This window comes from Artibeus jamaicensis, unplaced genomic scaffold (genome assembly GCF_021234435.1).
Source record: "Artibeus jamaicensis isolate MK-2021 breed Jamaican fruit bat unplaced genomic scaffold, CSHL_Jam_final contig_402, whole genome shotgun sequence".
Lineage (NCBI taxonomy): Eukaryota > Metazoa > Chordata > Mammalia > Chiroptera > Phyllostomidae > Artibeus > Artibeus jamaicensis.
Genome location: NW_026521818.1, coordinates 9,418,713 through 9,443,353, shown reverse-complemented (window position 1 = coordinate 9,443,353; position 24,641 = coordinate 9,418,713). Strand labels below are relative to the sequence as shown.

The window sequence follows — 24,641 nt, the reverse complement described above, 5'->3', positions numbered from 1 at the left end:
AGGGGGAATGAACATACAATTGAAATAAAAATAGACTCTTCAATAAATGGTGTTGGGAGAAGTAGACTGTTACATGTAAAAAAAATAAAACTAGACCGCCAACCTACACGATACGCCAGAATAAACTCAAAATGGATAAAAAACTTAAATATAAATGATGATACCATAAAAGTCCTAGAGGAAAACACAGGGAGGAAAATTTCAGCTATCCCATGTAGCAACATCTTTACTGATATGTCTTCGAGGGCAAAGGACATAAAGGAAAGAATAAACAAATGGGACTACATCAAATTAAAAAGCTTCTGCACAGCTAAGGAAATCATCATCAAAATGAAAAGAGAACAGACTGTAGAGGCCAATGATACATCAGAAAAGTGTTTAATCACCAAAATATATAAAGAACTCAACAGGATGCAATACCAGGAAGAAAAACAATCCAATCAAAAAATGGACAGAGGACTTAAATAGACACCTCTTCAAGGAGAACATACAGATAGCCCATAGGCATATGAAAATATGCTCAACATTACTAGCCATCAGAGAGATGCAAATAAAAACACAATGAGATATCATCTCAGACCTGTTAGAATGGGTATCATTAATAAATCAACAAAGAAGTGCTAGCAAGGATGTGGAGAAAAAGGAACCTTATTGCACTGTTGGTGGGAATGTGAACTGGTGCAGCCACTGTAGAAAACAGTATGGAATTTCCTCAAAAAGCTAAAAATGGAACTGCTTTACGATCCAGTGATTCTGCTCCTGGGAATATAACCAAAGAACCCTGAGACACCAATTCAAAAGACTATATACATCCCAATGTTTATAACAGTGCTATTTACAATAGCCAACTGTTGGAAACAGCCTAAGTGCCCATCAGTAGATGACTGAATTAAAAAACTGTGGTGTATTTACACAATCAAACACCATGCAGTAAATGAAGGAAGGAATTTCTACCATTTGTGACATCATGCATGGAAATGAAGATTATGCTAAATGAAACAAGCTAATTGGTAAAAGACAAATACCATATGATATCACTTATAAGAGGATTCTAATGAACAAAATAAACTAATGAGCAAAAAAGTATCAGAGACACGGAAACAGGGAACAGACTGACCACTGCCAGAGGAAAGTGGGGAGGGGGAAATGGTAGAAAGGGGAAGGGAGTAGTCAAAGAGCATGTGTGAATGCCCCACGGACATGGACAGGGGATGCGGATGAACTACGGGAGTGGGGAGTGGACTGTGGGAGTAGGAGATGAGGCAGAATGGAAGAGGGCAAAGGGGGGAAATTTGGGACAATTAGAATAGAATAGACAAGAATAAAATTAAAAATTAAATTAAATTTAAAACTAGTCACTTTCCACGTCATGAAAATATTCACTATTTTGTCATGGATAATTAAATGGGTATAAATTCCAAAACTCATCAAATTGAACACTTAAAAATCTCTGCATTTTACTGCAGATAAGTTATACTTCAATAAAAAATAGTAAATAAATATAACATCATTTAAACCTCACACACATTTATATTCAGTTAACTTTAGCGCATGGGAAAACTGTCTTTTACTTGATTTATAGCATGCTAATAACTAAAGTAATAAAACAGGCAAGAATTTGAGTTTTATGTGGATATAATTACAATAAAATACATTTCCTATAAATACAGAAGATAATGTTAAGAAGCACTTAAATCCAAATTTCTAATTTCTTATACTCCATATAAAATACAAATTTCTAATATTTTTAACAAATTTGTTTACTTATTTTTAGAGAGGGGGAAGGGAGGGTGAAAGAGAGGGAGAGAAACATCGATGTGAGAGAGAAACACCGATCAGCTGCCTCTCATATGCACCCTACATGCAACCCAGACACATGTCCTGACTGGGAATCCAAACAGAGACCTTTCACTTTGCAGAACAATGCCCAATCAACTTAGCCATACAGGCTAGGGCCAAATTTCTAATTTCTTATACTCCATATAAGAATATAGGTATAAAAATACCATATAAAATACAGGTATGTAACAAATAATGAAGCAAACAAGTGGTTGTTACACTTAACAATAAAGTTAATCTTATTATAATGTCTTTAAAGGGGATATTTTTAAAGAATGTTATAGGAACATTATCTTATGAACATTGGCCATCCATTCTAAAATGTAGGTTTCTCAAGAATCTACAAGGAAATACAATGAAATTTCATTATATAATGAAATGAGTAGATATGAGTAACTTTGCCATTAGTTGGTAAAGTTAATACTCTTACCAGGAGAAAATCACATAAATAAATACATTTTGAACATTCAAAACACATATAACTCATATTTCTATTTAAAAGCTCCCTAACAAACATTACAAATACACTTTAAGAAAGAGAATCAGTACATGCAGTCTTTAAAGAGGAGGTTACTCAGAGAGTTTAAAGATGCCTTACATATATTTCTCATAATCACATCTAATTCTAAGTAAGAAATATCACTAGCTTAGAAATGTAAACTATTTTAGAAAAAAATATTATATAAAACAAATACAATTATTTTCCTTAAGGTCTCAAAAAAACCCCAGATATATATGTCAATAATATTTGACATGTAACTTTGTACACTTAGTTTAGTAGAAATTATGTAAAAAAATCTAGAAACAGAAATTCAGGAATAAAATTAAATACAGTATTAAAGTTCTATCTGAAAGGGTATTCATAATTTAATAAATATTATGTCACATAGGCATTATAGTAAAAATCAAACAGAAAACCCCTCTACAAGGACACTGCTGACAGTCAACACTGATTAAAAAGGGACAGAAAGAGAATACAAATTAAAATAAGTGGTAGTAACATTTCAGTCTCAAGTCTCTAAAGAGGTTAAAATAAAATATATTTTTTAAAACAAGAGAGTGAGATAAAATTTAAACATCCCTTCTTCAATCATACCCTGCAAAAAGCTATCATTGAGATTAATTTTCAAATAATAAAAGATAAAAAGATGTTTTTAAAAACTGAATTAAAAAGCATCTGTTGACTCTTTAACTTATTTAATTGAATCTGATTCTTTGAATTCAGGATTATTACCCACAGATGTTCCACTGTGAGCACCGCCCAGACAGTTCACATGAGTGAGCCCCTAAATTACCATTAAAACAAGTTGATCATTGTAAATATACCTTTCATTTATTACATAAGAAATCACTGCTGTCTATTACAGTTTAAACGACATGACCTATTTTCACATATGGCCATATTCTAAATGGCCATCAGGGCAAAAAAAGAAGATAACCTTACAGCTGCCAGAGGCAGCACGATGCGAAAGGAACAAAGCTTCTGAGAGCAGTCTGTTTCCTGTCCCAGTCTCATCATGGACGACTTGGGTTAACATGATCAAGTGACACTTTCTAAAGTCTTATTTTCTTCCTTTTCAATGATATGAACCACACACACACAATTATGTAAACCACCCTCCTTAATGCCTGACACATACAAAACAATCTGCAGGTAACATTCAGGTGGCAGTACAGTATGATGGCTTGGGAGCGTGACTACTGGTGTCAAACCCCAACCCTGCCACTCACTTAGCTGCATAATGATGGACCAATTATGTAATCTCTCTAAACTCTGACTTTATTCTAAATAGAAAGTGGATTAATGGGTTTTATGTGATATAAAGCACTTAATGGAATAGTTGGTCAATAATAAACACAAGAAATGTTTGTAATTATCTTAATTAAGCATTTAAGGCATTAATATAAAGGTTGACAAAAAGTAATTTTCAGTATTCTCAAGGAATCAATATGCAATTAATCATGTTTGTCCAACGTCTTTTTGCATATTTCAATGACAACTGATTAAACCACTTCTTAAACAGAACTTAATGCAAATACAACTTGACATGGGGAAGAAATAAAACTTTAAAAACCTATCATCCAGAAGATACAGAAAAATACTATTAGTAGCAGAAAAAGAAATATTTTAAACTGTACTTATATAAATGCAAAAAAATGAACTCTTTTATAAAATAGCAGAAAATTCTAAATAGAGAACATGCAAATATTAAAAGGCAAGTGATGATTTTTTTAATGGAGATGGTTGAAAGAAGAAAGAATTTCAGGGACACAAAATGGAAAACTTAAAATCTGTACAGGATAGGGGCAGGGGGTGCTGGGATGGGAGAAATAGAAAACTGTACTTGAAAAATAAGTAAATAAATTTTTTTTTAAAAAATGCAATGTTTAACTCAAAAAAAAATCTGTACAGGATATACTAAAAAGTAGAAACTGAAATGAAAAATGAAGCAGTGATGTGGAAAACACCTGAGCGTTCTTCAAATGTAGTTAACAATGAAAAAAAAAGAAATGGAAAGAGATGAAAACAAGGGGAAATTTTCTAAAAAACTATAGCTAATATCCTACTTAATGATGAGAGAATGAATGCTTTCTCTCTAACTGGGAGTAAGGCAGGATTTTTCCAAGGTACCACTCCTATTTAACATCATATTAGAAGTCCCACCCTGGCTGGTGTGGCTCAGTGGATTGAGTGTCAGCCTGCAAACCAAAGATAGGGTCACCTGTTGGATTCGCAGTCAGGGCACAGGCCTAGGTTGTAGGCCAGGTCCCCAGTAAGGGGCACACAAGAGGCAACCACAGGTTGATGTTTTTCTCCCTCTCTTCTCCTTCCCTTCTCCTCTCTATACATAAATAAGTTAATTTTTTAAATAAGTCCTACTCAGTTCAGTAAGGCAAGAAAAACAAATAAAAACTGAAAAGACTGGAAAGGAAGAAATAAAACTGTCTCTATTCATGAACAATATGACTGTCTACAAAGAAGATCACAAGAAATCCACACACAAAAATGTTGTAAATAGTGAGTTTACCAAGGTTACAGAATACAAGATTAATATACAAAAATCAATTGTTTTATATACTAGCAATGAACAGTTAGAGACCAAAATTATAAAAAAGCAGTACTATCTACAACTCAAAAAAACCCACTAAATACTCAGGTACAAATATAACAAAATATGTGCAGGACCTGTATGGTGAAGAATGTAAAACACTGACATAAGAAATCAAAAAGGACCTAAATACATGGAGAGATACACTCAATACTCTTAAGTCATCTCTCTACAAAGACACCTATAAATTAAACACAATCTCAATCAAAATCCCAGCAGGATTTTTTATAGATATAGAAAAACTGGTTTTTAAATAATATAAAAATGCAAAGAGCCCTGGCTGGTGTGGCCCAGTTGGCTGGAGCACCAGCTGGTATACCAAAAGGTTTTAGGTTCTGTTCCCAGTTAGGGCACATACCTAGGATGCAGGTTTGATCTCAGTCAGTTGGGGCACGTAAGAGAGGTAACCAACTGATGTTTCTCTCTCATGTCAATGTTTTTCTCTCTCCCTCTCCCTTCCTCTCTCTCTAAAAGCAAAGAAAAAATGTCCTCAGGTAAGGACTAAAAAAAATAGAAAAGAAAATGCAAAGAAACTGAAACCAAAACAATGATGAAAAACAACAAAACAGACTCACAATACCTGATCTTAAGACTTACTACAAAGTTAACAAAGCTATAGTAATTAAGGCAGTATGACACTGACATAAAGATAGATAAATAGATCAATGGAACCAAACAGAGTCCAGAAAAAACTCACACAAATACATCGAATGATTTTTGACAAGGAGCAAAGGCAATTCAGGGACAAAATGATGTTATCAACAAATTGTGTGGAAAAAAATGAACATCCATATGCAGAAAAAAAGAACTTTGACTTGTACCTTATGCCTTATACAAAACTCTCTCAAAATGAACCTTATCCTTAAATGTAAAACATAAATCTATAAAACACTTTAAAAAAGAATTAAAAGCTTTTGCTCTGCAAAAGACAGGTAAGGAAAAAAAAGGAAATGCAATATACTAGGAAAAAACATCTGTAAACCACATATCTGACAAAGGACATGCCTACATCATATAAAGAACTCACAAAACTCAACAAAAAAAAAACACCCTGCACACAACCAAAACGAAAAAACAAAACAAAATAAAACACATGCATTTCTATCTATAGGCTGGGATTTGTACCTGTAATAGTCCTTTATATTACCATGGAACTTGTTTGTCATAATATGGATATAGAGTTAGACAAATGTTTGAATAGACACTTGATCAAAAAATATATATAAATGGCCAGCAAGCGCATAAAAAGGTAATCAACATAATGTTATTAGAAAAATGCAAGTGAAAATACAAGACACCACTACAAACCTAATACAGTGGTTTTAATTTAAAAAACTGATAATACGAAGTGTTGACAAGGATATGGACCTACTGGGACTCTCTTATAATGCTGCTGAAATGCAGAATAATACCAAGCCTTCAAAGTCTTCCAGAGAACAAAAGGGCAGGGCCCACTTTCCAACTCACTTTATAGGGCCAGTATCACCCTGACAGAAACAAGACATCACTAGGAAAGTACAGACCAATATTCCTCATGAATATAGATAGAAAAATATTTAACAAATTATTAGCAAATCAAATACAGAAACACATAAAAAGGATTACACATCATGACCAGGATTTAGCGCAGGAATATAAAGTTGGCTGAAAATCTGAAAATCAATTACTAGTATGTTAACTCAGGAAAAAAAGGGCAAAATCTGTGTGATCATCTTACCCTCCATTAAGGGTGACTAAAAGGTAACTAAAGAGTTCTGTGACCATTTTATTGCTTTATATTTCTCCCAAGGTGTTCGTTTTGTTCACTGTTTGTTACTCAATAAATATTGACTACCTTCTGCATTCTGCTAGGCACTAACACAGAAACACAGAAACAAATAATTACATACTTCAGTAAAATTGCAGTAAGTTTTATATACAGATATATAGTTAAAAGAATAACCAACTCTGTCCAAGGCCTCAAGGGGGAAAAAGATTTTTATTCCTATTCTGAAGTCACAGAGGCATATGTAAAGCGCAAGTTAAAATTAAATCGCATTGTGGTAGCAAACATGTATGAAGATACCTTTACAGGAATGCTGTCTATATACTTTCTTTTACCTGACTCTACCCCTCTACAAAATGTTGTCATCCTGAAAACCTCCAGGCATAATCATCTAGGCACTAACATTACTAGGCCATGACGGACCTAGGCCACATACTACTGAGAAGTATCTTTGAGGTAACATAACCCGTACCTTTTGGGGAGCAAGAATCCTCTGCCTGAATTTTTCAACTGTTTCTTGACCCATGGAAGACCAAGCACTGACAAATGCTTCTACTTTGTCTTGTTGAAGATGAATGTTCTCTAACTGCTGCTGCAAAGCTGTGGGTTTCACATTGTAATATACTGCCTATTAAAAAGAAAAAAATTACATATATTTCAAATATTCATACAGAGCCCTTGATCTATAATGAAACACAAAATTAATATTAAATAATTTAAATCAAAGGAATATTTCACATTTCTATTGCAGAAACGTTTTATTATTTTACAAATAATATACCATTCCAAGGACTGAAAGATCTTAGATTAAGTGGCCTAAATTATTCAGGCTAAACTTTTTCAGCTTTATCTGAGGTGTAAACAATCCTAAATCCACCAAACTTCTATGATTTAGCTATGTAAATGGTGCCCTAATTAAAATTTTATGTCCTGGGCTCTCCCACCACCCCCACTGTGGGTCCAAGCAGCTTGGGCGGCCAGAGAAGCAGCAGCACCCAGGCAGCCCAGGTCTGGGAAGGACGAAAGTCAATTCCACCAAGGGTGCAGTGAAGGAGGAGCCCAAGAAGCAGATCAGCAAAATTGTCAGCTAAGCTTGCTCCTCCAAAAGTAGACACAAAGCCAGAAAAGGCAGCAAGGAAGAATAAATATGCAGACAAAAAAAGTGCAAATGAAAGGGAAAAGGGAATGAAGGGAAAACAAGCCAAAGCGGCTAACCTTGAACCCAAGTACGATCTACCTGCAGAAAACAGAGTCTAAAAATGAGGAGAGTCCAGCCTCAGATGAAGCAGCAGAGAAAGGAGCCAAGTCCGATTAAGGCATATGCCATGCCTTATCAGTGGGACCTCTCTCCCTGCTTGTACAATCCAGAGGAATATTTTTATCAACTATTTTGTAAATGTAAGTTTTTTAGTAGCTCTAGGAATATTTTTAAGGAGGGAATTCAACCTCATCCCATTTTTTTAAGAGGAAATTTTTTTAAGAGGTGAAATTGTTCGCTACTTTTTATTTTTTGGTACAACCAGAAAACAGTAGGATATTAAATATGAGAATCTTTGATTGTCTTGGGTGTCTGCTTAATATTCCATTGATGGGGTTACTTTTTATATCCTATAATACAGTACAAAGCATACTAAATGGCAATTTGGAGTCAGTCTGGCAATTTGGAGTCAGTCATGCATTTAGTATGTCCTGAGCATGTTAAATTGCTTGTATTCTCATGTTTTTGGCAGAATTGTTTCAAGAAACCTACTCCTTGATTTTGGCTCCCCTGTCAGAATATTGTGCACACTGTAACATCTCCAGTGTAGTAGTAGCCCAGTATTCCTAGAAACTTCGTTGATGTGCTGTGAAAGACTGAAATTTTGATTAATATATATATATATTATTGTCAGATATATATATGATATATATATATTAAAATTTGTAATATATATAATAGTAAACTGTTAATTAGTGGGACTTTGATGTATCCACATTTGAAGATACTGGTACTTGATGCTCTATTGAGGAAAATTAGCCTACAAATTTTAAACTAGAAAGTTATTGGAACAACTGTTTAGAAAAGAATCGCAACTACATGCTAGGTTTTTGGTAAATGTGTTAAGAATTGTACACAAATTGGAATGTATGTTTACTTATCCTCAGAACAACCAATAAAATCTCAATTATGAAAGAAAAAAATTTTCATTTCACTTAATTATTTCAAAGAAGTGAACAATGGTTTTGTTTTCCAACTAACAAAATTTTCCAAGAAGCACTTTCTCAACACTACCTTCCCTGTATCAACTTCCTAGATAATATACAATAAAATATTATAAAAATTTTAACAGTGATATCTGTTCTATTACTTACATTATTCTGGAACAACTTCTTCACAGATTCCATGCTACTCTGTCTTATTTGATAGTCCCTTCCTTCTACTGAAGGCTCACCAAGGGTCGCCATCCTTATGATCTGCAATCTGTGTAAGCGTGTATGTAGTAGATATTTGGCAGCTTGTCCTTTTAACAGTCTCTGTCACTAGAATGCTCATGAAGCTACAGTACTATTTAAAATTTAATTTCACAAGAGACTGGGAAGGTGGTGACAGAGTAGGAGGGAGCAGATTCCACTTTCCCCCACACACGGGAGAAAAACCTGGCCGATCTACAGAAGAACAGAGCAAACAGCCAACAGTACCCCAGCATATATGAAAATAAGAGACCATAAACTGTAGTCAACACTGAAAGACCAGACAGTAAGGAGACAGCTGCAGGACAATAAGGTCCCAGGGACCAGCACAGGATGCGCTGTAGTCCCGGGCCCAGCACTGGCGCTGGGTCTACCACAGACTCCTTGGGAGCAGCGGCCCTGCCACAGAGTCCTTGGGAGAGAGTTGGGTCAACTGCTCCCTCCCTTGCTGGCCAAGCAGGGTTTGAGCAGCACAGGAGAGATCTGGTTGCTTGAAGTTGCAGAGAGGGAAATAAGGACAGAGGCAAACACACAAGGGCCGTGATCATCCGCAGAGTCTGTGGTCGCTGGCTTGGGAGTCTGAGACTTTTAGTCTCAAGCTTTTAATTTTATTATTGTTTTATCTTTCAATTATTTTTTCTTCTTTCATTCTTTCTGGTTTTATTCCTCCTTCCTTTCTTTCCAATTTTATCTCTTCCTTCTCACTTCTCCTGCCTTGTTTGTTTGTTTGTTTGTTTGTTTGTTTTACTCACAAGTCAGACAAAAAACTTGGAACTGTGAAAGGTCCAGAAAGAGGGGGCATCCCAACAGTAGAGACACAGAGACAAATCTCACTTTGGTATTGCAGAGAAACCACAAGTTACTGCATATTTATATATTTTTCATTATTCTTACATCTTTTATTTTAATAGTATTTTTGGATTCCTCTTCTTTCTGTATAGTCTTCTTTGATTGACTGGTTATACTGTATCATTTGACAGGTTTTCCCTGTTCTCTCTTCCACAGTGTACTGCTAATTCACTACCCTTCACGTCACTTGTGCTCCTTTAACACACTACCCAAAGTTCTATACCCCCTATTCATGTCATACAGATCACATAGATTCTGTCATATGATTCTTGCTCTGATATTATTATAAATAATAGCTGTTCCATAAAATTGTAAATACTTCGCAACATGCCTCCTAGATCTTAGCCCACTTCACAGTTCCCTGAAGTCTATTACTGTAGTGGTTAACTCTATTCTCTCACACACTACACCTATTTACTATCCTTTACTCTCACCTTACCTCAGAATCTGACCTCCCACAACCTCACTGCTTTCTAGATCCAACTCACAAGCCTTTCCTTCCCAACAAGAGTTTTATCTTCTTTCCATCCTTCCTAAAAAGTGGCTAGTTGGGTTGAACATTACAGTTAATACTATGCATAGCCAAAGGACCTCCTATCTCTTCTCTACCAGCTGACACTGTAAATACCATAGAATACTCTCCTACTGTCATAAACCATTTTCCCTTCCCCTCCAACTGATCACAAAAAAGAGTAGGTGGAAGTGGTGAACACCAGGATACCCACTGGAAGAGGAAACCTGACAACAAAGGAACTGCCAACAGATAACAACAGAAGAAGGTGACGGAGGGAGTGGAAACCACACAAACCTCAATCCAGGACCTATCTGGAAATACAACTAAATAGTGGAGAAACTACCCAGTACAAACAACTAAACGAGAGCAAAAGAGAATCCTCAAAACCTTGTATACACAGAAGAACTAGCTTCAACACAACCTGCCCTCACCAGCACAAGAAATTACAACAGGTGGTAGACGGAGGGACCATCAGTCCACTAGCTGGAAGGAAGGACCCACAAAAGAAAGACTCAAACACAACCACAACCCAAAGACAAACTCAGAGCCAACATTAAGGACAGCCCAAGACCAGTGAGCAGGGGAGATCAAGGAGACTACACCACTGAATCTCACAGGTATTATACCACAGTTCATACCATAAACCCAGTAAGCCAGAACAAATCAATGTAAGAAGCTAAAGCTAAAAAGAAGATTCTCACAAACAATGGGAAGACAAAGAAACAATCCCCAAATGAAAGGAAAGGAGGAACCCTCAGAAAGAATGTAATAGAGGCAAGTCAACTATCAGATACTGAATTCAAAGCGCTGGTTACCAGGAAGTTCAAAGAGCTCACAATGAGCTGCCAGAAACTACAGGGGACCTACAATGAACTCACTGCAAACTATATTAATGTGAAAAAGAAAATAGAAACTATCAGCAAGGGCCAAGAGGAAATGAAGAATACAATTTCTGAACTGAAGAACACAGTAGAAGGAATCAAAAGCAGAATCTATGAAGAAGAAGATCAGATTAGCGAGTTGGAGGACAAAGTAGGAAAAAAAATCCCATAAAGAGCAAGAAAAAACAAAAGAGGCTCAGAAAGAATAAAGAGGGATTAAGAGAAATGCAAGACAATATGAAACATAATATTATCCAAATAATGGGGATACCAGAAGGAGAAGAAGAAGAACAAGGGATAGAAAATGTATTTGAACGAGTAATGAGAGAAAACTTCCCTAATTTGATGAGAGAAAAAGTCTCACAAATCCAGGAAACACAGACAGTCCCAATCAAGAGGAACACAAAAAGGCCCACTTCAAGACATATCATCATTAAAATGGCAAAATTCCAAGACAAAGAGAGAATCTTTAAAGCAGCAAGGGAGAAAAAGGAAGTAACATACAAGGGAGCCCCAATAAAGTTAGCAGCTGACTTCTCAATGGAAACACTTCAAGCAAGAAGAGAATGGCAAGAAATATTCCAAGTGATGAGAACCAGAGGCCTGCAACCCAGGCTACTTTACCCAACAAGGCTCTCAATCAAGATAGAAGGCCAAATGAAGAGCTTCCAAAACAAAAGAAGTCTAAAAGAATACGCCTCCACCAAACTAACTCTACAAGAAATACTAAAAGGACTGCTTTAAGGAAAGGAAGGAAAAGAGGGAGACAGAGAGGAACACAGGTACAAAAATGGCAATGAATAAGTACCTATCAATAATAACCTTAAACGTAAATGCATTAAATGCTCCAATCAAAAGACACAGAATACCTGAATGGATAAGAAAGCATGACCCACACATATGCTGCCTACAAGAGACCACCTCAGGACAAAAGACCATCACAGACTAACAGTGAGGAGCTAGAAACAAATTTTCTAAGCAAACAGTCAGGAATAAAAAGCTGGGGATATCACTACTCGTATCAGACAAAATAGACTTCAAAAAAAGGGCCATAAAGAGAGACACAGAGGGTCACTTCATAATAGTCAAGGGAAGAATCTACCAGGAAGACATAAATATTGTAAATATATATGCACCCAACATAGGAGCACCCAAATATATAAAGAAAATCTTAGAGGACTTCAAGAAAGTTATTGACAGCAACACAATTATAGTAGGCAATTTTAACACACCACTGTCAAAAATAGACAGATCTTCCAAACAAACTATCAGCAAAGATATTGTGGCATTGAACAACGCCCTAGATAAAATGGACTTGACTGATATTTATAGAGCTCTTCATCCCAAAGAAGCTAAATATACATTCTTTTCAAATGCACATGAAACACTTTCAAAGACAGACCACATGATAGGACACAAAACAAGCCTCAACAAATTCAAGAAGTTTGAAATCATACCAAGCATTTTCTCTGACCACAAGGAACTGAAACTGGAAACCAACCCCAAAGGAAAAAACCCAAAATACCCAAAATCATGGAGACTGAATGGTATGCTATTAAACAATGAATGGGTCAAGAATGAAATTAGGGAAGAAATCAAAAAGTTTCTGGAAACAAATGAAAACGAACTCACAACAACCCAAAACTTATGGGACACAGCAAAGGCAGTCCTGAGAGGGAAGTTCATAGTAATACAGGCCTACCTAAAGAAGATAGAAACATTTCAAACAACTTAACCCTACACCTACAAGAACTGGAGACACAACAATAAAGACAGCCCAGAACAAGAGGAAGGGAGGAAATAACCAAGATCAGAGCAGAATTAAATGACATAGAGACTAAAAGCACAATTCTAAGGATCAATGAATGCAGGAGTTGGTTCTCTGAGAAAATAGACAAAATCAACAAGCCTTTAAGTAGGCTCATCTAGAAAAAAAGAGAACCCAAATAAACACAATCAGAAATGAAAGAGGAAAGATTACAACTGACACCACAGAAATACAAAGGATTGTAAGAAATTACTATGAAGAACTGTATGCCAAAAAATTGGAAAACCTAGGGGAAATGGACACATTTCTAGAAAAATATAATCTTCCAAAACCGAATGAAGAAACAGAAAGCCTGAACAGACCAATACCAGCAGATGAAATTGAAGCAATAATCAAAAATCTCCCGTCACACAAAAGCCCCGGACCAGACAGTTTCACAAGAGAATTCCACAAAGCATTTAAGGAAGAGCTAACCCCTATTCTCCACAGACTATTCAAAAAAATCCGAATTGATAAAAGACTCCCAAACTCTTTTTATGAAGCTAGCATCATCCTAATCCCAAAGCCAGATAGAGACAAAACAAAGAAAGAAAATTTCAGGCCAATATCGCTGATGAACATAGATGCTAAAATCCTCAACAAAATATTGGCAAATCACATCCAACAATACGTTAAAAAGATCATACACAATGACCAAGTGGGATTCATCCCAGGGATGCAAGGATGGTTCAATATTCGCAAATCAGTAAATGTAATACATCACATAAACAAAAGCAAAGACAAAAACCACATGATCATATCAACAGATTCGGAAAAAGCTTTTAATAAGGTACAACACCCATTTATGATAAAAACACTCAGCAAAGTGGGACTAGAGGGAGCATTCCTCAATACAATAAAGGCCATTTATGAGAAACCTACAGCCAATATCATACTCAATGGGCAAAAACTAAAAGCTTTTCCACTAAGATCAGGAATAAGACAAGGTTGTCCACTTTCACCACTTCTAATCAATACAGTATTGGAAGTTTTAGCCACAGCGATCAGACAAGAAAAGGAAATAAAAGGTATCCAAATCGGAGAGGAGGAAACAAAACTGTCACTGTTTGCAGATGACATGATAGTGTACATGGAAAATCCTATAGACTCTACCCAAAAAACTGCTCGAACTAATTAATGAATTTGGCAAAACAGCAGGTTACAAAGTCAATATCCAGAAATCAAAGGCATTTTTGTATACCAAAATGCAGAAGCAGAAATCAAGGAAAAAATCCCATTTACTATAGCAAAAAGAAAAATAAAATACCTAGGAATAAACCTAACCAAGGAGGTAAAAGACCTGTATGCAGAAAACTACGCAACACTGAAGAAAGAAATCAAGGAAGACACAAACAAATGGAAACATATACCTTGTTCATGGATTGGAAGAATTAACATCATCAAAATGTCTATACTACCCAAAGCAATTTAAAGATTCAATGCAATACCTATTAAAGTACCAATGACATAGTTCACAGATATAGACCAAACACTTCAAAAATTTATATGGAACCATAAACGACCCCGAATAGCAGCTGTAATTTTGAGAAAGAAGAACAAAGTAGGAGGGATCACAATACCTGATACCAAACTGTATTACAAGGCCACTGTAATCAAAACAGCCTGGTACTGGCATAAAAACAGGCACATAGACCAATGGAACAGAACAGAGAGCCCAGAAATCAACCCAGCTCTCTACAGTCAATTAATATTTGACAAAGGGGGTAGCAACATAAAATGGAGTAAAAATAGTCTCTTTAACAAATGGTGTTGAGAGAACTGGACAGTTACATGAAAAAAAATGAAACTCAAGCACCAACTTATACCATACACTAAAATAAATTCAAGTTGGATAAAAGACTTAAATATAAGCCATGACATCATTAAAGTCCTAGAGAACACTGGCAGGAAAATCTCAGATATTTCACGCAGCAACATTTTTACTGATATGTCCCCTAGAACAAGGGACATAAAGGAAATAAACAAATGGGATCTCATCAAAATAAAAAGATTCTGCGTGGCTAAAGAAAACAGTATTAAAATAGCAAGACAACCAACTGTATGGGAAAACATATTTGCCAATGATACCTCAGACAAAGGTTTAATCTCCAAAATATACAAAGAACTTACACAACTCCACTCTAAGAAGACAACCAACCCAATTAAAAAATGGGCAAAGGACTTGAACAGACACTTCTCCAAGGAGAACATACAGAACATTCAGAGACACATGAAGAGATGCTCAATATTGCTAGCTATCAGAGAGATGCAAATTAAAACCACAATGAGATACCACTTTACACCAGTCAGGATGGCTATCATAAACAAAGCAACAAACTACAAGTGTCGGAGAGGTTGTGGGGAAAGGGGGACCCTAGTTCACTCTTGGTGGGATTGCAGACTGGTACAACCACTATGGGAAACAGTATGGAATTTTCTAAGAAAACTAAAAATGGATCTGCCTTTTGACCCAGCAATTCCACTGCTAGGATTATATCCTAAGAACCCTGAAAACACCAATCCAAAAGAACCTATGCACCACAATGTTCATAGCAGCACAATTTACAATAGCCAAGAGCTGGAAGCAACTTAGGTGCCTGTCAGTAAATGAATGGATCAAAAAATCATGGTACATATACACAATGGAATTCTATGCAGCAGAAAGAAAGAAGGAACTACTACCCTTTGCAACAGCATGGATGGTACTGGAAAGCATTATGCTGAGTGAAATAAGCCAGGCGGTAAAAGACAAATACCATATGATCTCACCTTTAACAGGAACCTAAACAACAAAACAAACAAGCAAGCAAAATATAACCAAAAACACTGAAATAGAGAACAGGCAGACAGTGACCAGAAGGGAGAGGGAAGGGAATGTCAGGGGAAAAGAGGAAGGGTTTACAGGAACTAGTACAAAGGACAAATGGACCAAAACTAAGGGGAGTGGAAATGGGGGGGGGTGGGCTGGGATGGGAGGAAAAGACAGAAGACTGTACTTGAACAACAATTAAAATAAATAAATTTTAAAAGAAGAAAAATTTTTTAAAAAGAAAAACATAATTTCACAAGTATTCTATTTAATCAATCAACAGAAGTTTATTGAGAATCTATTTTAAGCCCAGCAATGTGCTAGGTATATATAAGATGTGTAGGCACATGTGGCATACACACACACACACATATAAGATCCTAGACCCCCCAAATTCAAAACAAAGAGAAGTTATTACTGACACCCATGAAACAATGAAAGATAAAGTGCTCTACTATGAAGAGCCAAAGATAAAAGCAATCCAAGTAAGGGGAAAACTGCAAGTATGAGAGGTCAAGGCTACAGGGAAACGAGATGTGACTTAAAGGGATCTTACAGAATAAACTGTTCATCCTTCCCTGGATGAAAGGAAGGGTGCAGAAGGGCAGCTCAGTTTGAAGAAATTGAGTGACAAAGTCCTTTGACATCTATTTCTTTTCTAAATGTTTCACTTATCATTTTAGTCAAGTCACCCAAAATCATTTATTACACATTTTAAATAAAGAGTATTCATTTTCCAAGTTATTATACCAAGTAACAATGAATTAAAATCTTTTACAAATGTCTTAAGTAAATAAAGTATTGATTCATATTGTTAAAACACTCTCTTCACACTACTCAACATTAAGACTGTTTTTGCAGAATACAATACTGTGGGGATAAGGGGAATCACACATTCAAATATTTTTTTTACTACATTAAAATTCTTGATTAAAATATACTCACAGGTTCCATCTACATACTTTTTAAAAATGTTATACATATCATAGCGATACAAACATACTAAACAACAATGGTTCGAAACTTTGGGGCAATAAAAATACCTGTTCTAAAATGAATGATATTGTTTCAAGAACTAGGTGAAGATCTTGTTTCTCTAGAGAAAATGCAGCTTGAAGTTTTTCTTCCTCTTCTTCACTGAAACTGTTCTCGGCCTGCAGTGCAAAAAGCCATCTATTAGAATACGTTCAGGTATTCAAAACTCAGGTACTCAGAAGATTCATTTAGTCATATGCAAAATGAGATTCTAAAAGAAAAAGTAATTCTTAGGTAAAAGAAAGTCATGTGTTTATAAAATTTCAATGTCTCAAAATCATGGCACAGTTCAGTATCTGGATATTGCCAGATAAAGCTCATTTTTAAAAAACAGTATTTTAAAATATATGGAGGTGAAAAATAACAGTAAATACCATAACTAATGGATATTTACAAAAAAGTTAGAAGGTAAAACCTCAAAATGTTAATAATATAGTAATTTCCAAAAAATTAATGATTAATAGTAATTTCCACCTTCATTCATTCAAAACATTTACTGAGTATCTATTATGTGCTACACAGACAATTCACGTCCTCAGGGATACCAGCCTCTAGTTAAAAAGACACACAAAAACATTGACAAGCGACCCCTTTTTTTGGTCCATAGGTGAGACTACTTTTTTTGTGTGAAGGACTATCCTGCATAGGTAAGGCATTTACAGTCCCAGAGCACTGAACGCGAGCGGCTCCCTCCACACTGGAACAACCAAAAATATCCTCAGATGTCCACATGCTGGGGTTTACACGTGTGATTGTCCTGTATGTTAAAGAGATTCCTCTCTCTATCATCACGGGGAAGTACAGTGGTACTCACAAATAAATCTACCAAATGAATGGACTTTTTAAAATGTGGAAGAAACGTTTCTAAAATGTATGGCATCCATTCTAGAATTCTGTAAATAAAGTATATGGGACTAAACTAATTCTAATGCTGACTCAGGTCATAATTACAAACATCAAAGTTCTGGGCTGCAGTATCCTTAAGAACTCCAAGAATACATCTATAATTTTTCACTTCAGTAAAAACAACCCTCAGAATTCTGTGCTTTTATATTTCTTCTGATTTTCAGAATTCTCCCATTTCATGCCACGATCAACAGGCAATTCCTGAAACTGCCCTACATGCTTCATTGTAGCGGCAGCTCCATCCCCCAGTTGGCCGTCTCTAGTCTACCCAGGAACCCAGATACCTGACCTCTCAGAGCTAGACGCCCAGTGTAGAGACATTAACAAGCTTTGTGTGAGGGGCTAAAAGTCTCCTAGGAGCAAAGTACATGAGTTGTTTTTTAATTGCATGACTTGTAACCGTTATTTTTGAAACTCAGAAGCAATAAATGTTTATTTCTAAGTTCCTAGCTATGGCAGATGGTCTGACTTGCCTCAGTATTTCCCAATTCAGACTCTATGAGCATGATGGATGGGACAATTCTTTGTGCAGGACTGTCCTGCACATTTCCCTGGCCAGGAAGATGGCCAGTTCAGAGTGGACTCCCAGACCCATGCTTAGATATGCCCATTTTCTATACCTAAGCTGTCTTAGTTTCCTATGTTCAATCCTACTAGGGTTCCAAGGAACCAGTCTGGACCAAATAGATTATCTCTGCCCATAAACAAATTAAGCTTGGTAAAATAATGTGCTAAGCTGGTATCATTTAGTATAGCAACTAAATCTCTAAACTTCATCAATCTAGTCAGGTCTCACTGTTCTAAAGGCTCTCTGCTCATTGGAAGGCAAAGGACAATTTGACAGACGAAAAGGAAATAAAAGAAAGCTGGCAGATCCTGAATGTCTCTACAAATCTTACTTGATAAAAGCTCTTATCACAATAGAAGCCCTTCTGGAAGAACACTCCCTGAAATGGTCCAGGGGGACAAAACCAAACCACACCTTTCCAGATTCTCTTACAAAGCGAATATTCACACACACTCCTTTCTGGTCTCAGTTGCTTCAGCTCTCAATAAAATAACCACACCTCCTCATCTTCACTCCCCTACCTGGGACGGTACTGCATTCAGGCATCTCTGGAATGCTTCAGCCACAGTTACTCCAAGATAAACACTAACTTATCATCCACTCCAGAGGTGACTGACAGGGTCAAAGGCAAAATACACATCACAATTTTCTCTGAAAAATGTTCCATCCTCTCTCAGTAGGAAGAACCAAAGATGTACATAAGAACTGTTTAACCCACATTGTTTAAATGTATGCTTACAAAGGCAGCCACCTAACAGCTCAGAATCAAAGCACAACTTCTGTATAAACTGCCTTCATCATTTACTTTTAGACAGATTCACATACTATTTCATACCCTTTTCTGAGGTTTATTGTAATGGAGTAAAGAGAGAGATTCTGGAACAGACTGCCTTACTCGTGAGCTGTGTGATCTTGGGTAAATTATTTATCTAGTCTCTATCTCAGTTTCTTTACCAATAACATAAAGATGAAATGGTACCTACTTCCTAAAGTTGCCACATTAATTCCACTATGAGCTAATAATGAAAAGCCAGTAGCATGGTAGCAGTCACAAAGGGAGAGATGTACTTGCAAATAGCAAATTCCTTACAGATAGGAATTTAAAGGACTTATGTTTGTTTTGTGTTTCCCATGGCAAAGAAGAAATTACCTCCAAGAATAGTTATTGAGTGCCGACTGGAAAAGTATCAATGTATTAGGTACAGGAAAGATTAAAATGAGTAAGACATAATACTCAGGTATTCAAGGTTAGAGAAAGATCCTGTAATCATGAAACAAATGCTTATGATACTAAAGTACTAAAGTGGGGAGATAATGAACCAAGTGTTTTAGAAGCACAGAAGAGAGAAAAACTGCTGAGAATGAAACTAAAATCCCTGAAAGATGAAAACTAGTTTATTCACTAGAGAAGGGAAAGAGGACATCGTAGGTAAAGGAAAAAGAATGCAAACACAAACACAAAGTTGAAAAATTCTAGTAAAAAAAGTTCTAGTAAAAAAGCACAGTCTAGTGTAACTGGAGTACTTGCAAAGGGGGGAGAATATAGGTTATGCCTATATTATAATGTTAGTATAATATAATGTTAAGGATTTTGAACTTTTTCCCATGGGGCAAAGGAAAACCATTTATGGCTTTGATATGATCAATTCTTTTTTAGAAAAAATATCTGGAGAAATATTTTTATCCAAATGATAAATGAAATAGCATTATGAAGAAGCAATAGGAAGGGAGAGACTAAAGATGCCAGTTTGAAGGTAATTATTGTGTCCAAAGAAAAAATATAAGAATCTGAACTAGGACTATAAAGAGAACTTGGATTTGAGAGACAGTTCAGAGGGAGAAAGAGCTTTGGGCTGACTCCTGGCCAAGAAGAAAAAAGAGGAAAGAGTCCAAGTTCTTGTTTAATGGTGATGCCTGGCACCAGGCAGAACAGTTAGAGGGTGTTCCATAAACATGTGACAGATGAAATTAAATTTTTATAACCTGATAAAGTTAACTTAGACTGGTGAGCAAGCAGTGAATTACTAACTCTTGAAATAAAAGTCAAAGATTAAATGAAGGATTAAATACTGACTGACACCACAGAATTATTTTTAAGAGGAATAATGGAGTCATAAAATCAGAATTTCCCAAAGCATGTTCCACAGAACCTTAGTCCCAAAATATATACCATGATAAATGTTCCAAGGTCAAACACATCTGGAAAATTCTGCACACTGTATTCACCCTTAAATATTTACTATAAAAACTTTTGACCAAGGGACGTTATCAAACTTTCTAAAGTCCTGGTGTTCTCAAAGACACAATGGGAAACACTATACTTTGCAAAATGTTCTATAAGTAGAAACAGAGTTTCAGTGGAATCATAAGAAAGTATTGTAAATTATACAAATGCAAAAGTACAAACCTTCAGGTGAAGTTTTTGAAGAATTCGGGTGAGCAATCGTGGAAATCTTCCTATATCTATTGCATTTATCAGCGACACTGCTTTTTTCATGCTAAATAAATTAGTAAAACAAAGTTTTTATGTGAGCTTTCCAAGTGCAACTATACTTGCTCTATCTAGTACACATGTTTATAGCTGAAGTTGTCTGTAAGTCTTCATTTCAACGACTCTGATTGCTCTAAGGTAAGCCTGAGTGAAACACAGAAAAAGATGACAACCGGCATTTGTTTAACACGGACTTGACAGCTGTCACAATACAACCTAACAAAATTGTTTCAAATGAAGTTAAAGACAACTAAGCGCTATAGAGCAAACCTACCAAAAAATTTTAACGGACTTTTTGGCCAACCCAGTACTTCAGCACTTTGTCAGCATCCACATACCACCTCACTATGATTTAATTACTCTTCATTACATGGAGTCATTTTTGCTTAAATAATTTTACTTTAGAAGAGAATTTCATATCACCACCATGGACAGCTGACCTTACCTACCATAAACAGAAATTAAGTAAAAATAAACAAAATGAAAACAAAAGCAATGTTTTCAAATTACGACTGGCCTGGGGCCTAATTCTGTCTCCATGGAAAAGGGATATTGACAGGTGTTAGGTTTAAGGGCCGTCCAGCACCAAAGGGAGCCTTTCTCATCATCAGAATGTCAGAAAGAGAATTTACACGTAAACGGAACACCTCCCCACGTTACTCAGCATTACTCCAGGGAGGCCTGGGTAGAGCTGACAGTACACCCTGCGAACACTGACAGCTTCCACCCACCGCAGCACTGACCTCAGCGGCCAGGCGCACCGTGACCTCGCGCAGGTGAACCACGGCGAGGTGGCGGGGCCAGAGCCCCGTGCACTATGGCTGGACCCGCACTGCAACTAGGACAGCCCCGCCTCCCACCTCCGGAAGGGGGCCCCGCGTGGGCGCCAGGGCGACAGACAGCGGGGCGCTGCCTTACTCCGACCCCGGCCGCGCCACCCAGGGGCCGGCTACCGCAAGTGCCCAGCCAGACCGCTACCTAGGGCTCTCCCGCAGGATCAGTGCCGCGGGCGCCGCCATCCTCGTTGCTCCCACGCCCAGAGCTACCAGTCAGCTGCTCCGAGCCCAACCAATGGAGGCGGCGGCGGACGGAAACGCGGAAGGGCCAAGCCGCGCAGCGCTCTCCAGGTTCGAGGGCTCTTGCGGACCCAGCACTGGGTTCTGCCCTGCGGTCCTGCAGGATCGCACGGTCCTCAGCCCTGCCTTTCTAGCCTGTTCGGATTTCAGGCTGTAGACTTATAATTTATTTATATTTATATATTTACTAATTATATATACTTGGGTATGGATGTGTGTGTTTTTGTGTTATGTACGTAATATGCGTGTATAAGCGTAAGTATGTTTAGGCGTGTGTGTATATATATATGCATATTATATACTTGCTCTGCAGGGCGCGACATGGAGATTGTCTACATACCTTCATTTGTTCAACAGTACTCTTTGAGCGCCTATTGTTGAGCGCCTACTATGTGTCAAGTGCTATGCTAGGCACTTGGGATACAAAAGACCAAAATTTCTGCCCGCTGGGTTTGCCGGCAGCAGAAATGGACAGTATTTGTTGCTCCCTCTTTGGAGTCAGGCACTAGGTTAGGTACTGCAGAGTGGGCCAGATAAAACCCCACAAAAATTCCCATTGAGGATCTCACAGGAGAGTAAGTAGAGAGAGACAGCAAGGGTTCACATATACTTTTGTTTACCTATGAGAAAAACTTGCATTGCGGTGAGGGAATTCGGAGGCGGGAACAGTGATAAGGCATCCGAGGTAGGATTAGGGAAGGTGACATGAAGAAACCTTGAATAACGTGTTGTGGCCTGTGCACTTAATTAATCTGGTGAAAAATTGAGAGCCATCAAATGTTTTCAAGCAAAGAAATTTCTGTAATGAGAACTGGTTTATTTGTTTTTCTTTGTTTGTTTGTCTTAAGGTTACTATCAGCAGAATAACGGTTGGATTGGAAAGAGGTAAAGAAAAAAGCCAGATAAAAAACTTGCAATAATCTACGGAAAGCAATAAAATCCTGTGGTAGTAAAATGGCATCGGAAAATAAACAGATAGTGGATGGATTAGAGTTGCATTTCAGATATAGAATTTTCAGGAGCTGGCAAAAGATTGAATTTAATTTTCCTACCTAATTATGTTTTACTTAAATTATTATTTAAATTAGTTGGCATTCCTTCAGCAGCCCAAAAACATCCCTAACGGAGAGGAGGAGCCAGGTTGCAAATTAAATGTCAATAATACCGACACGGATAATTGAGTCAATTATACAAATACATTTAGTATCACAACACTCCACGTACTCTGCAATGCTGCAATATGTAAAAAAGATGTATATGAATCTACATAAATTAGAGGTTCTGATACAAACATATTACCCTACCTGCCACAACTTGAAAAGAGTCCCACTTAAATCAACGTTTGAATCATTTCCCTCTCGTCTTGATTCATTGCCTGAAGTAAAGGTACTAACCAGCTAAATCCCTTTTGAATCTAGTGAAATTTTCCATCCTCCTCAGTTGCCTTCAAAATTATAGCTGGGATTTTGAGCAAAAGAGCATCAAGCTCAGTTGAGTCCCAGACCCACATAACCTAGAACATTTAACCCCACTTTCCTGTTCCTGATCTGCAAAATGGGGGTGAGAACAATGTCTGCTCTTCTGTAACTGTGGTGAGAATTAAGTTCTGTGATGCACAGGTACAAAAAACACTCTACCCTCCCTTATAAAGCAAAGCACAGTTTTCTAAGGTTTCTGAGAGTCTCTTGTGTGTACAGAGACCCCTCATTCTTTTTTCATTTCCACTGATGGGTGATCATTTCTTATTGCCACTTGCTATAAAGGCTTGATGCAGTAAATAATTTTACCCCTTAAATGAGACCCTCACTCAAAATATTTCTGGTTTCTCTGAAATATAGCTAGGAATATATATCTATGAAAAAGTCCTTATAATTGTCTACCCCTTGTTACCTGCTAGAAGATAAAGGTACCTCCTGGAGATATAATTCCATAACCATACTTTATCCCTAACCCCAAACCTGTCAGCCCATCTTTATGATGGATCTAGAGCCTAGATCTGCTGCCCCTGATCTATTATTACTATTAAGCATGCTGAATGCTCCAAAGTTTCTTTCATACTCTTGTCTTCATTTTAAACTTCCACCAAATCCACTTTAAAAAAATTTCTGTGTTAGTCTGCGTTCTCTAGAAAACAACATGTTAGTGCTTCACGGGGCACTATAATTGCAGAGAAGTACAATTTAGGGCAAAAGGGAAGGAAGGAAAGAAGGAAAGCAAATACAAGGTCATGTGTTATCCAGCTGGTTACAACTTTAAAACCTAGTTCATTTCTTGGTACTGTGGGATATTTCCAAAGAGACTATATTGAGTCATTTTGTCTTGGAAAAGCCAGGAGGTAGCAGGGAAAGAAGGACATTTGTCTGCAGACTCTTTCATATCTCCTCTGTCTTGTTGGTCAAAATTTGTCCTATGGGCTTATACTTCCCTGTACTTCTGGGATATGTAACCCGATGCCTCTAAACAAGCACTGGAAAATCTACAGCTTCCATTAGTTGGGTCTGGTAGAGCAGGAACCTAGTCCTGGAGCTGTAGGAGAAGAG

General features: G+C 37.0%; 1 protein-coding gene and 1 pseudogene across 5 annotated transcripts in view; one reads left to right on the top strand and one right to left on the bottom strand.

Moving 5' to 3' along the window:
- The window catches only part of COMMD10 (COMM domain containing 10), a 150,764-nt gene extending 128,675 nt beyond the window's left edge, over positions 1–22,089 (bottom strand). For 2 of the 5 annotated variants that reach the window (XM_037141794.2, XM_053665312.1), the window contains exons 1-4: positions 22,004–22,089; positions 20,942–21,032; positions 17,069–17,179; positions 7,187–7,342 (exon numbers count right to left, since the gene is read on the bottom strand). In XM_037141794.2, the coding sequence (XP_036997689.2) occupies positions 7,187–7,342; positions 17,069–17,179; positions 20,942–21,032; positions 22,004–22,044 (399 nt within the window). In that variant the 5' untranslated portion in view covers positions 22,045–22,089. Of the gene's footprint in view, positions 1–7,186; positions 7,343–17,068; positions 17,180–20,941; positions 21,033–21,657; positions 21,737–21,768; positions 21,960–22,003 lie in introns of those variants that run through there. The other 3 variants (XM_037141796.2, XM_037141795.2, XM_037141797.2) reach the window with 3 other exon arrangements.
- On the top strand, positions 7,686–8,029 carry LOC119046671 (non-histone chromosomal protein HMG-14-like; annotated as a pseudogene).
- Positions 22,090–24,641: the final 2,552 nt, after the last annotated feature.